This window comes from Argiope bruennichi, chromosome 9 (assembly GCF_947563725.1).
Source record: "Argiope bruennichi chromosome 9, qqArgBrue1.1, whole genome shotgun sequence".
Classification (NCBI taxonomy): domain Eukaryota; kingdom Metazoa; phylum Arthropoda; class Arachnida; order Araneae; family Araneidae; genus Argiope; species Argiope bruennichi.
The window spans coordinates 15,808,662-15,821,504 of record NC_079159.1 but is presented as its reverse complement, the minus strand read 5'-3'; the positions used below and the strand labels follow the sequence as shown (position 1 = coordinate 15,821,504).

The following is a 12,843-nucleotide window of genomic DNA, read 5'->3' as shown; positions in this document are numbered from 1 at the left end:
CGATGCAATTGTTATGGCTGGCGATTCTGTCAAAATTTTAATGTGTGATATCTGTAAAATAGATAGAAAAGTGGCATGTGATAATGTCCTGAATTTATATATCAAATTAGATTTGAGTAAATTGAATAAGTGATTGGGGCAGAGGTAATGGCTCTATAATTATTTTGTTATTTTTTTAATTTTATACATTGGTTAATTAGATAAATTAATCAATCAATGAAGTTATTTTAATGTTAGGAGCGTTCACGCATTCGAAACTGTGTGAACTGAATCCTGCCTTTTTCTGCAGTTTCGGAATAGAAGAATCTCTGCAATCTCCACCAGATGACAAGGAATCTCTTGTTCGATTATGCGGGTGAGTGAACTTTTCAGAAAATATGCTATAATGAGTTAGATTTCATCAATTAGTTGCCCTTGTAAGTTAGCCGTGTTAGGAAAATAATGATATCTTTGCAATTTATCCAAGCTTCTTTAATAAGCAGTCACGTTTATTTTTAGAAATTAATATGTACGTGCCATTATTTTCCTAACTGTTGGCAAAATGTTTTACTCCATCTTCTAAAATAAGAAAAGGCCAGATCTCTCTAATTTATATCAATCATAAAGGTGCGCTTGCACGCGTGTATATGTGCGAGAATTAAAAATTTGAGCATCATGAATATTTTCCCGAAAATGATTAATTTATACGTACCACTACGGACTACTTTATATAATACGCAGTACATTTTGTTTATATGAAAATTTTTTTAACGAATATAATTGAATAATATAATTTCAGTGCGTTTTGTTCTTGTATTATAAGCATTACACACAGGATGATTTGATTTTTAATCGGAAAATGCCTTTATGTACCTATTATGTATGTTATGTATTAAACTGTACCAGGGCCAATCATCTGGAGAATCAAGTATATACGCACGCTACTTCAGAAGGGGCTGCTCATATGAACATTATGATCTAATATAGGAATGCACATTTGTATAAAAGTTAAAGAATGCGTTATTTTCTGTTTCTGATTTTGATTTTTTAATAATATTTTGTGATATGTATATGATCTCCTAAGATTACAACGAAAGGCTCACTCAAATATGGGACAGATATCGAAAAATGGCCCAGGTACAAAACCTTTTTAATACCTCGGAAAAGTTTATCGATATCAGTACGAAATTTTGTCTTTCTGGATAAGATTGAGAAAAACATTTTACTCGTTGACAATTTTTTGTAATAGAGGTCATTAAAAATGTTTATTATCTCTCTTCAGCAGTTCAAATATTTTTTTTAGATTTATATACCTTATTTGATGAGACTTCACAATTGGAAGTATGTCTGATTGCAATTGTTAAAGGAATAAACTCTTTTCCACTTATTTGGGACAACCGGTATTTCTGAAGGTGGAAAGACAGATCTCTGAACGATTTGTTTAAATTTTTTTATTAGAATTGTAACTGAAAATTAAGCGAAATCGTGACGTTTTTATGCGAAAAATCTCGAAACTATTATAGCTCAAAAATTTTGTTACAAATTATTATACAGCAAATAACTAAAAATATCATAAAAATATATTTTTACCGTAAAAAAAAGTTATCAATATTTAACCCTAGAATGCATGATTATAGTTCAAACATTTTGTCAGATTAATTATTGCAGAGCAAATAATTACAAATTGCCATAAAAATATTTTTTACCGTAAATAAATAGGCAATATTTAATCCTAAAATGCATGACTTTTCATTTTTTTACTAAAAAATACAAGCGTTTTGAATAAATGCATATAATTTAGGAAAATTATTTTTTAAAAAATTAGTTTATTTTTTCTGGTGAAATTTTAACAAAACAATTGAAATGTGCCACTGGCTACATTGTGAATTAAACAATATCGCAAGAACATAAATCACGTTATAACAATTCTGCAAGAAAAATGAAAGTCCCTTTTTACCAATATATTGTTTTCAATGCAAATAAAATATTTTGATAATATTTTCAATGGTAAAATCATTCATTCAATAGTCATCTTGGGATCTAATTTCAGTTACGTTTTTTCTCATATATCGTTGTTTCCTGCAAATATTTATCAAAACTCATTTAAAAAGGGATTTCTAATCACTCATCGATTCTCTTTGAAACAGTCATGTGAAACTTATAAATGGAAATAAAAAAAAAATGTAACCAAATGGCTGCATGATGCATTGGAAAAACAAGCATAGATAAGATATCCATTTGAATCGGGGACCAACAACTAATTTCCAAATTATTAGTAAAAGTAAGGCATATTTAATAGAGAAAATGATCAAAATGAAAAAAAGAACTATACTTTATGCAGTTTGAATTCTCATGTTCTGCTGAATTATGAATTTCATATTTTTATACAGTACCTCGGTATAAAAATTTCAATTTTTTTTCAAAATATAGCTTGATATAATGTGTATTTTATAAATTATTTTTAATGTAAAATACATAAATTTTTGTAGAATTAGAGAAAATTGTATTGAATATTCTTCTAAGATTTTGCATACATAATAAAAAAAATATTCGGCAGAACGCATCAATGCTATATTATTATAACTTCTCAACTCGTATTTTTAATCGTATATTGAAAGCAATTTGAAGACACTAATTGTAATTAAAAGTAATCTTTCATTTTCCAGCTAGTGAAGATAATTTTTTTTAAAAAAATACGCTGAATTATAAAAGTCTCCTTGCTTTCGTAATCAAGTTACTAATCGTACAAGATGTCGCGTCAACGCTATACTCATTTTTAATCGCTCATCGCTATTTTCTGTATCAAATTGCCTATTAATAATGTTTTAATTCAGAAGCGTCTTGAATTGCGCTTTTTCTATATTATCTTAAACCTCATGCACGATATTTCTTGTATGAAAGTAGTTTTAACTTCAAATATCTTTCTGGTCGATGTTCATTCTCAAACGTTTGCGCCTTACAGGGTCTTTCAATAAAATATTCCACTGTAAACTTCCCTTTATTAATGATTTCAGCAATTATTTTTCATAGATAGTCTTTTCAGAGCAATTATTGTATATATTGTACTGTTCCATATACCGAACACGAAAGATCATTAAAATTGTGAATAACTGTCACTTATAAGCCAATAGGTGAGTTTAAATACAATAGTTGCCTAATATCAGCATTTAATTCTCATTGGACATTTCAGGTATGTTCTAGTTGTATAAGCCCTATACACGATATATTCTCTAATAAGTATAAATTTAATTACAAATTCTTGTCATTAAATAATTAATTCTAATTATTTATGGATAATTTACCTCTTCATTGAAACCTATTTTATTTATTGAAGTAGATCTAAGGATTTATCTTTTCCACCTACCCTTCATTTATGCTACTTTTTAATATAATTTGTAATGATTTGTTGATTTCTTGTACATTTAACTATTTGAGCCAGTCATTCATTTAAAAAACAATTTTTTTACAAAGGTATTTCGAATTAATTCTGTCTGAATAAGCTGGAATCGTCTCGCGTATTTTTTAATAAAGTCGTTATTCCCCACTCCGCGCAAAAAATTGTGGACTATCAGTAAAGGAGAGAATGTTTTACAAAACATTGGCGGTATTTCATAAAGGTAAAAAGGTATTTCTGATTATTTCTTTCTGAACCAGCTGGAATCGTCTCCCCAAAACATTCTCGCATAATTTTTAATAAAGTCGTTATTCCCCACTCCGCGCAAAAAATTGTGGACTATCAGTAAAGGAGAGAATGTTTTACAAAACATTGGCGGTATTTCATAAAGGTAAAAAGGTATTTCTGATTATTTCTTTCTGAACCAGCTGGAATCGTCTCCCCAAAACATTCTCGCATAATTTTTAATAAAGTCGATATTCCCGACACCGCTCAAAAAATTGTGAACTGTCAGTAAAGGAGAGCATGTTTTACAATATCTTGACGTACAATTGTTACGAAATATTACCCGTTGGCGTGAATTCAGCATTTTATTCAATCTTTCGTGTGATCCTTGTCGATGAATCCCTGGCATACTGTTATTAGTATCCGTAAATATAATTTTTGTTTTAAAAACGTTTTTCGCAACCTATTGAAACTAAAATCTTATGCAGATTTAAAATTCTAGACATAAAATTACGCACTACATTTGATATATTTATGTCACTGCGCATTTGAGTTACTGTGTTTCCGTGACTCTGCAAGTACAGATAGACATATAGCTAACCCCTTGATAGACATGGCTCAAAATGAAATAGGAGTCAACAATATAGTCCATGCACAAAATTTTATATATCTAGCTCTCTTCATTTTGTTATTATGCCAACTTAATTCCAACTGCTGGACACACTTCTGTTGACCAAATGTTGCTCAAAATTGTATAGATATCTACACATTTAATATAAAGATCATACGGTAAATTTCATTCGTCTAGTTCCAAGATTTTTTTTTTTTTATTTATCTTTGTCACAGTGAGACCAAAGGATGGTTGGATTTTTCAAAAAAATGTGTTTTCGGAACTCATGGAAATCTAAAATGTGTAGATCCGTCAAAATCTCGAGTTCGAATTTCTTGACAATTACTACACTTTCTTTAAACCTTTACAGTATAGTATTTTCTCTAAACTTTGTATGCGAAAAAATAAAATGCACAAAACAAAACTTTTATCAGTTATAAATACGCCAATCGTAACTTAACGCGTGCATTGTAAATGCGTTCTACAGTATTTCTTAATTCCAGAACATCGAGCAGTTGCCATTCCTTTATGGGCATTCTCCCTCCAATAACAATAAGGATAAAATAATCCTGCTTTTGTCAGTTACAAATAAAATATTACATGTTGTTGTACAAATTGTGGCTTTTTGTTCTAGAAACTATGGTCAGAAAAGTTAGAATTTTTCTCCTAGTCTTAACATAAAAGTCAGTATAATATATAATCTTTCCTATAAGGAAAATATCTAAAATCAATTAGGCTAAAATATGCTAACCATAATCATTGTTTTGTAGGATGCTTATGAATTATTTTAGATGCATGAGAAAGTTTGAAACCAAATGTGAAATATCCTACGATTTCAGACCCTATAAGTATTTACCAAATTCAGTGATATTTGTCTGGGATATATGCTTACAAGGTAGCTATTTGAATCAAGGTAAGGTACTCTTTATTTTTTTCATTCTATAAAACATTTTTAAAGAATGAAACATTGATTTGTTGAATTCTTTATCATACTCAATCATTTATTGTTATAAAATGCAGTAAATATCTTGATGGTATTAGTTACCCCCGGGGGGGGCACCTCGAATTGAGGATGAGATGCTTCCGGCATGGTGGTTTGATCTCGCCACCCTGCAGGGTACACTAATAGGTGAGGGATCTAACTCCTGCCATCGATGACGGAACTTATTTCCTTCGGGGAGGGTTGTATCGTGGCCGGTGACGGCCCTTCGGACTCAACCACAGTTCCCGCCAATGTTGCAGTTGCGGCGGTCCGGTCATTCAGTTTTATGGTTTAAATACGTGTGCCGGAGAGTTAAATGGTTAACTTGACTTTTGATGGTATTAGTTAAAACCTGTATCATCATTGTAAAACAATAACACTCCTAGAATTAATTATTTAACGATCAACAAACGATAAACAAAACTGAGCATTAATTAAAAAATGATATTTTATAGTTTAGTGATTTATCGTCATTGTAAACTAACAAGTAGAAATTACTTCATTAAAAATGACTTGAATGATTTCAGATGGAATAATACACTAGATTATAGAGGGTAGATAATGATTTCGGTGGAATAATACGATTATAGAGGGTAGAGAATGGTTTCGGATGGAATAATGCCATGGATTATAGAGGATAGAGAATGGTTTCGGATGGAATAGTGTCATGGATTAAAGAGGGTAGAGAATGGTTTCGGATGGAATAGTGCCATGGATTAAAGAGGGTAGAGAATGGTTTCGGATGGAATAGTGCCATGGATTATAGAGGGTAGAGAATGGTTTCGGATGGAATAGTGCCATGGATTATAGAGGATAGAGAATGCTTTCGGATGGAATAGTGCTATGGATTATTGAATTATTTCGTAAAAAAATATACGAGTGCTTTATGCAATCAATAATAAGCATTCCTAGAAATTCAATTTGATATGCTTCAATGTTAATACTTTATTCTTATGAAGTCGTCAATAATGTGACTTGAACAGTGAATATAGAGTATGAAAATAATGTAGTAGTATTATGTCTTTATATGGCCATAAGAAATTATTTAAATAATTTTGCACGCTATCTCATGATTAAAATGGAAAAAAAAACTTCTGTATTAACTAAAAATAAATCTTTATCTAATGTTTTTATTTCAGTGCCAATTTTTTAAAAATTTAAAACATTATTATTAGCTTAGAAATTGGATCAAAAGGAGGCAAAGAATTACACATTGGTTTTTTCCTAAATAATATGAAGTTTTTCAATAAAATCTACAACTTAAATTTGGAATAACATAATTATTATTCCTTCATAAAAGATAACTAAAAGTTTGGAATTTTCAGAAAAAATTATTGCATATAATATATTCTGTTTCATGACAATCATTTAATTTCGTCAATTGTATAGGAAACTGTTAACTATTGAATTCCTTTTAAAGATATGAACCAGTTAGCTACAGTATAGTTACTTAAATCGATCTAATTAGTATATCATTCAAGCAACATTCTAAAAAATGCTTTTTGATTATTAAATTCTATGTCTAATATTTATTTCGCAAGTGAAACCCTTCTGAAAAAGAACCTGGCGTATTTGAAAAAAAAATATTAAATGTTAAAAACTAGCGCTCTAAAAATATTCTTTAAAAAAAAGAAAAGAAAAGAAAAAAGATATTTATAAGTATTCATAGAATTTTTTTAAATAAATTGGAACTTGAATGGTGTAAACGATATATTTTCAACTTTTAATACATTAAAAAATTTGTCTTGTGTCGCAAACGATGTACAACTAAACGATTACTGTGAGACGATACAAATTATAAAATGTATGTGAACTCTTGACAATATTACTTTTAGTTAAAATACTTTTCTAACATGTGTGAACAGCTTTTTTTTTATACAAGAAAAGTTCTCGCTTTTTACGAACTAAGAATCTGATGATCCAACATTTTAATAATTACAAAAGTTTTTTGTTTTATCAAATTAAATGCTTTTATGACATCTTGTGAAATTCAGTGTTACTTAATTTCTTAGAAGATTATTTTTATCAGAAATATTCTTAGAAATGTCATTTTTAGAAATTCAATCGTTTCTGATGCAATTATTGATTTCTATATTTTTGATTAAAAACAGTTTTGTTGGCTATTGTTTACTTTTTTTTCTTCCGTTTTACTTTTTAGTTCATGTTTTAATTTGTTATTATGGATATAAAAAAAAATCTTGTAATCAATTTTGTATTTTATTCGTTGTCAAACTGTGCCTCTCGTATTAAATTAAAACTATCCCAAAAGCTGAGGGCCCTGGTGGCCTCGTGGTAAAGTCTCGGCTTGTGAGCCGTAGGGTTTCAGGTTCGAGATCCGATTCCACCGAAGAATCGTCATGTAAGGGGGTGTGTTCCACGTTAAATCCGTCATGCTAAACGTCCTCCCGCTGGTGTGGTGTGGCGTGGAAAGGGGGGTGCCAACTCAGATGTCGTCCTCGTCATCTGACTGCGGTTCAAAATGACGAGGTCCGTCCCAAAATAGACCTAGGATTGCTTTACAACGGGACGTTATCCTAACTAAAACTAAACTAAACTAATCCCAAAAGCTGATTTTAAAATTCTGAAGAAATTGAAGTATCTTATTTTCGCTCATAATAATAATAATAATAGTAAAAATTGAACAATATTTCAAAACTCTAGTATTTGATTTAAAAAACAGTTAATATATCCAACTTTACAAACCATAAATTTGCAAATTCATAGCAATAAAAGTTAAATAAAAATTTGTGGAAATGAAATTTATTTCTTCTCAATCAAATTATGACAAAATATTCAAATGCAGCTTATAAACGATTCGATGACATTTTTCCTTGTTTCTTTCAGATTACCTTAGATTTGCAAAATGCTACAAAAGTGCAATACAGGAAATTACGGTTTGTCGGAAAACATTTGACACAGCTTATGACTCCTACTTCTCGCCTTATGAGATTAAAGATCCTGAGTTGATAGAGGAAATTTGCGAGTAAGTCGGACCATTTAAATTTGATGACTTTTTTCATATTTAATGCACGATTTCAACTTTTCGTATTATTTGCTGTAAGTTGGATGTATATTAATAGAAAATGCGTCATTTTTGAGCTTCAGCGTGATCAAAATATAGGGTCTAGGAAAGCATTAAAATTATAACTGCATTTTAAAGAAAATAAGGAAAAAAATGTTTGACTGTAGCATTTTTTTTTTTTTTTATTTCTCCGATTTTGAGTACTAATTGATTCCTATATTTAAGGTGTACGTACACACTAGAAGTTTTTTTCTGCAATTTTAACTTTAAAAATCCAGTTTTTTCACAGTAGGTCATTAAAATATGTTTAAATTCATTTCAGTGAGGAAAAACCATATTGCACTAATTATTAATTTATTAATATTTAATGAGCTAATTAGCCTATTTTTTGAAACCTGATATCTTAAATTCTAATTTGTACAGACACACAATTCTAGTTGAAAATTATGCTTAATATTTGTCTTCACGTTGTCTGACTCAATCAAGTTATAAAAATATATATTTTTTTTAACAATTTTTTCATCAACCATGAATTGAAAAAGTAAGATTTTTTCTGTCATTTTAACTTTTAAATAGCTATTAAAAATTTATTTCTATAAATATAACTTTGATTGAGGCACAAAACATCCGCTATTTCATGCAGATTATTTTGATATATAAATAACTGTATTTGGTTCATTTCTTCTTGAGTTATGATTGTTTGAATGAAGCAACATAGTGGGAAAATATCATTCTTCATAAAATGAATATAAAAAACACCGTAACTAGAGTTTTTAATGTAAAAACCTCAAGAAAAATAATTATAACTCGAGAAATATTTCGAATATTGACAACATCTTGGTATCGTTTGAAAGCCAAAGGATTAGAGAACATTATTAAGTAATAAAAAATGTTCGATATTTTGAACAATTTTCGAAGTTTCAAGTGTGTACATGCACCTTAAGGGTAATATCGATCTCGGGTACCATCTTAAAAACTTAATTATACTAAAAGATTCACCTTGTATATGGAACTAGTGAACGTGTAATTTAGTTTTCTGGAGCAAATGTCCTCTTGTTTCTGTGTTAAGGAAGTTTTGGAGAAGAAAAGTGCTAGATCGGGTATCATTCTCGTCATTTGACCACTGTCGAAAATTGAGATTTGTTCTAAATTAGTCCTAGTGTGTTGTTTCATAAACGGGCCGTTAATTTAACTAAACTAATCTTCATATTATTAGTCACTCATTCTTTTATATTCATAAAATTTAAAATACACAAACTGCTTAGGTTATTTATGGTTATATTTTACATTAATAATTTAGAATGTTGAGTATAGACAAAAGAATATTTGAAAATATTGAACTTTTATTTCGATGGGTTTTAGATGAAACAGAAGAGATGGATAAAGAAATAAATGTCACAAATTAAGCGAAATATTAAAAAAAAATATTTTCTGTCGATAATCATTTGAATTGGTGAATCATTTGGTTTCAACATCAAAAAAGAAGTGCCGTTGCATCTTGTATGACAATGCATAAATTTTGAATTGATGCAGTTATTCGTTGGAATTTTCCTGATTTTGATTTAATTTTCGTGCTGCGCTATAAAAACTCTTTAAAATGCATTTTTATTTGAAAAAAAAGAAGAGCATTAAAATTTGAAAGATATTAATTAAAATTAAGAAAATGAAATCAACCTTTTAACTCGAACTAATGCCAGAGAGCATTTATACGATAATCATGTGTAACCAAGAAATATTTTTAAATTTATATATTTGAGAAAGAAAATATTTATCTAGATAAAATAAGCTTAAAAGCTTTTGTAATTTAATGTTTCATTGCTACATTCAATTCGTGGTGTTATGTCATAAATAAACAAACTTTTTAGATAATTATTTCGACTTTTTTAATTTGAAAAAAGTCTTGAAATTATATAAAGTCCCTTGAAACTTGAGTAGTATTAAATTCAATTTCAATTCCAAACTTTAAAATATTTTAGATGTTTTACGCGAAAAAAAATCAAATTTGCGTAAAAAATCAAATTTTTGGGGTAAACAAATCCTTTAACGGTCATGAGCTTCGTCTCTCAAGTAACATTCAAATTCAGAAATGAAATATGGGGGATAAAGCAGCTGCCCCCCCCCAACTTCATGATAAGGAAAGTACAGTACTTTGCGACTGTGTAGTGAAAGAAGACACTATAAGGCCAAGGAATGTGCATACTTGATAAAGGACATTTTTCAGCCTTAGCTAATCTTCAAGCAAATTCAGCAATAAAAAAAAAAATAATAAAAAAAACGTAATCGGCAAGATACAATTTCGAGTTTAAAAAATAGCGTCAAAACCATTTTTGCGCAAGAGATAGTTTGGAAAAGGCAGTAAAAAAATCCATGGGTTACCCTTAATACAATTGGAATTGAAATTTGAAAAAGCAAACTCCCTAAATGGTATATTAGCAAGATCAAAACCATTTCTGTACTAAATGTAAGAGCTATGTTTTTGCTCAAAATAATTGGCAGATATTTCTTCTTTTAGTGTTAGGGCCGCGGTGACCTGGTGGTCAGGCCTCGGCTTTTGGAACCGGATGGCTTCAGGTTCGAGACCCGATTCCGCAGAAGAACCGTCGTGTAATCGGGTCTGGTGCACGTTAAATCCGTCAGACCAAAAGTTCTCCCTCTGGTGTAGTGTGAAAGTTTGGAGAGAAGGGTGCCAGTTCAGGTGCCGTCCTCCTCATCTGATCACGATTCAAAATCACGAGTCCGTCCCAAAATAGCCCTTGCGTTGCTTTATAACGGGACGTTAATATAACTAAACTCAACTTCTTTTAGTGTTGGTAAAATAAAAAACGTGATTTAATTGGATTTAATGTCAATAAAGAAAATTAGTCGAAATTTAAGGATAATAAATCATTTTAATATTATACTTTAAGGCAAAAAGATAGAATTTTATGATTTAACAATTTTATAATAGTCAAATATAAATGATGAGACATAGAATAAATAGTGTATGAACTATAAATTTTCTTTTAAAAAATTCCTATTCATTTGAAATTTATTTCTGTTTTAGTAAACACCAGCAAAATGTGGATTGTATCAGTGAAGAGATTCGAAAGAAATGTGGCCCTGAAGCAAAACATGTGTTCCTGCGAATAGTTCATCATTCGAAGTATCTGCAAATGACATGTCCTAAATACGACAATGATAACTAAAGCGAAAATCGGCTCTTTTAATAAGAAATAATTATCATAAAGGACATTTCGTTTCTTTACATAATGACAGACGTATAGCGTAATACGCAACAAAATATATTAGACTTGAATCGTATAATAAATTATATTTTTATAGTGAATTGTTTTCTTAAAGTGATTCGTTAGTCCGATATAATTCTAAAATTGGGTATACATCAGTACAGCGGTTACAAACTTTCAGATATAGAATTCTAATATTGGGTGTACATCAGTACAGCGGTTACAAACTTTCAGATACAGAATTCTAATATTGGATGTACATCAGTGCAACGGTTATAAATTTTCAGATATAGAATTCTAATATTGGGTGTACATCAGTACAGCGGTTAAAAACTTTCAGATATAGAATTCTAATATTGGGTGTACATCAGTACAGTAGTTACAAACTTTCAGATACAGAATTCTAATATTGGATGTACATCAGTGCAGCGGTTATAAATTTTCAGATATAGAATTCTAATATTGGGTGTACATCAGTACAGCGGTTAAAAACTTTCAGATATAGAATTCTAATATTGGGTGTACATCAGTACAGTAGTTACAAACTTTCAGATACAGAATTCTAATATTGGATGTATATAAGTACAGAGGTTACAAACTTTCAGATATAGAATTCTAATATTGGGTGTACATCAGTACAGTGCTTACACACTTTCAGATATAGAATTCTAATATTGGGTGTACATCAGTACAGTGGTTACACACTTTCAGATATAGAATTCTAATATTGGATGTACATCAGTACAGTGGTTACACACTTTCAGATATAGAATTCTAATATTGGATGTATATAAGTACAGAGGTTACAAACTTTCAGATACAGAATTCTAATATTGGATGTACATCAGTGCAGCGGTTATAAATTTTCAGATATAGAATTCTAATATTGGGTGTGCATCAGTACAGTGGTTACAAACTTTCAGATATAGAATTCTAATATTGGGTGTACATCAGTACAGCGGTTACAAACTTTCAGATGAGATAGAATACACCTAGACGATGGGAAATCACATATCAATGCATGGTCGGAAAAGCTTTCCTGGCGTGATAGTGTTGGCACAAAATACAAGAAGGAGAGGACACGAACACGATAAGAAAACTTGTTTATTATTCTTAGTAGCGCTAAACTTAGTAAACTAAGAAAAAAGAGCATAAAGAGACTCGATCTTCCTCGAAGAAGGTTTTCGAAATTACGACCCCGGGTCGTAATGCTGTTCTCTCATCTCCGGCACATTGAAGATCTAACATTAGCAGAAATACCAGGCGTGTCCCGAACTTCCTCAGCAGTTGCTACGATGCGTGCAACAAAATTCTCAGTTCTGTTAATGGGAGTTTCGTACACCATTCAAAGACTTCCTAGCATTTTTGCTACAATGAGAATAATAAACATGCTTTCTCACTTTGTTC

The 12,843-nt window shown here is 30.2% G+C and overlaps 1 protein-coding gene across 1 annotated transcript; it reads left to right on the top strand.

The window, feature by feature from the left end:
• Positions 1-230: 230 nt before the first annotated feature.
• LOC129984849 (uncharacterized) lies at positions 231-11,474 on the top strand. Its single transcript, XM_056094813.1, has 4 exons — positions 231-355; positions 4,979-5,121; positions 8,035-8,173; positions 11,256-11,474. The coding sequence occupies exons 1-4, from the start codon at positions 231-233 to the stop codon at positions 11,395-11,397; spliced, it is 549 nt and encodes a 182-aa protein (XP_055950788.1). The 3' UTR covers positions 11,398-11,474.
• Positions 11,475-12,843: the final 1,369 nt, after the last annotated feature.

Excerpts from the sequence above, each read along its gene's own strand:
- LOC129984849 (XM_056094813.1), top strand. The coding sequence starts at position 231 with ATGTTAGGAGCGTTCACGCATTCGAAACTGTGTGAACTGAATCCTGCC. Across the intron at positions 356-4,978 it reads TCTCTTGTTCGATTATGCGG|GATGCTTATGAATTATTTTA; the intron begins GTGAGTGAACTT and ends ATTGTTTTGTAG. Across the intron at positions 8,174-11,255 it reads TTGATAGAGGAAATTTGCGA|TAAACACCAGCAAAATGTGG; the intron begins GTAAGTCGGACC and ends TTTCTGTTTTAG.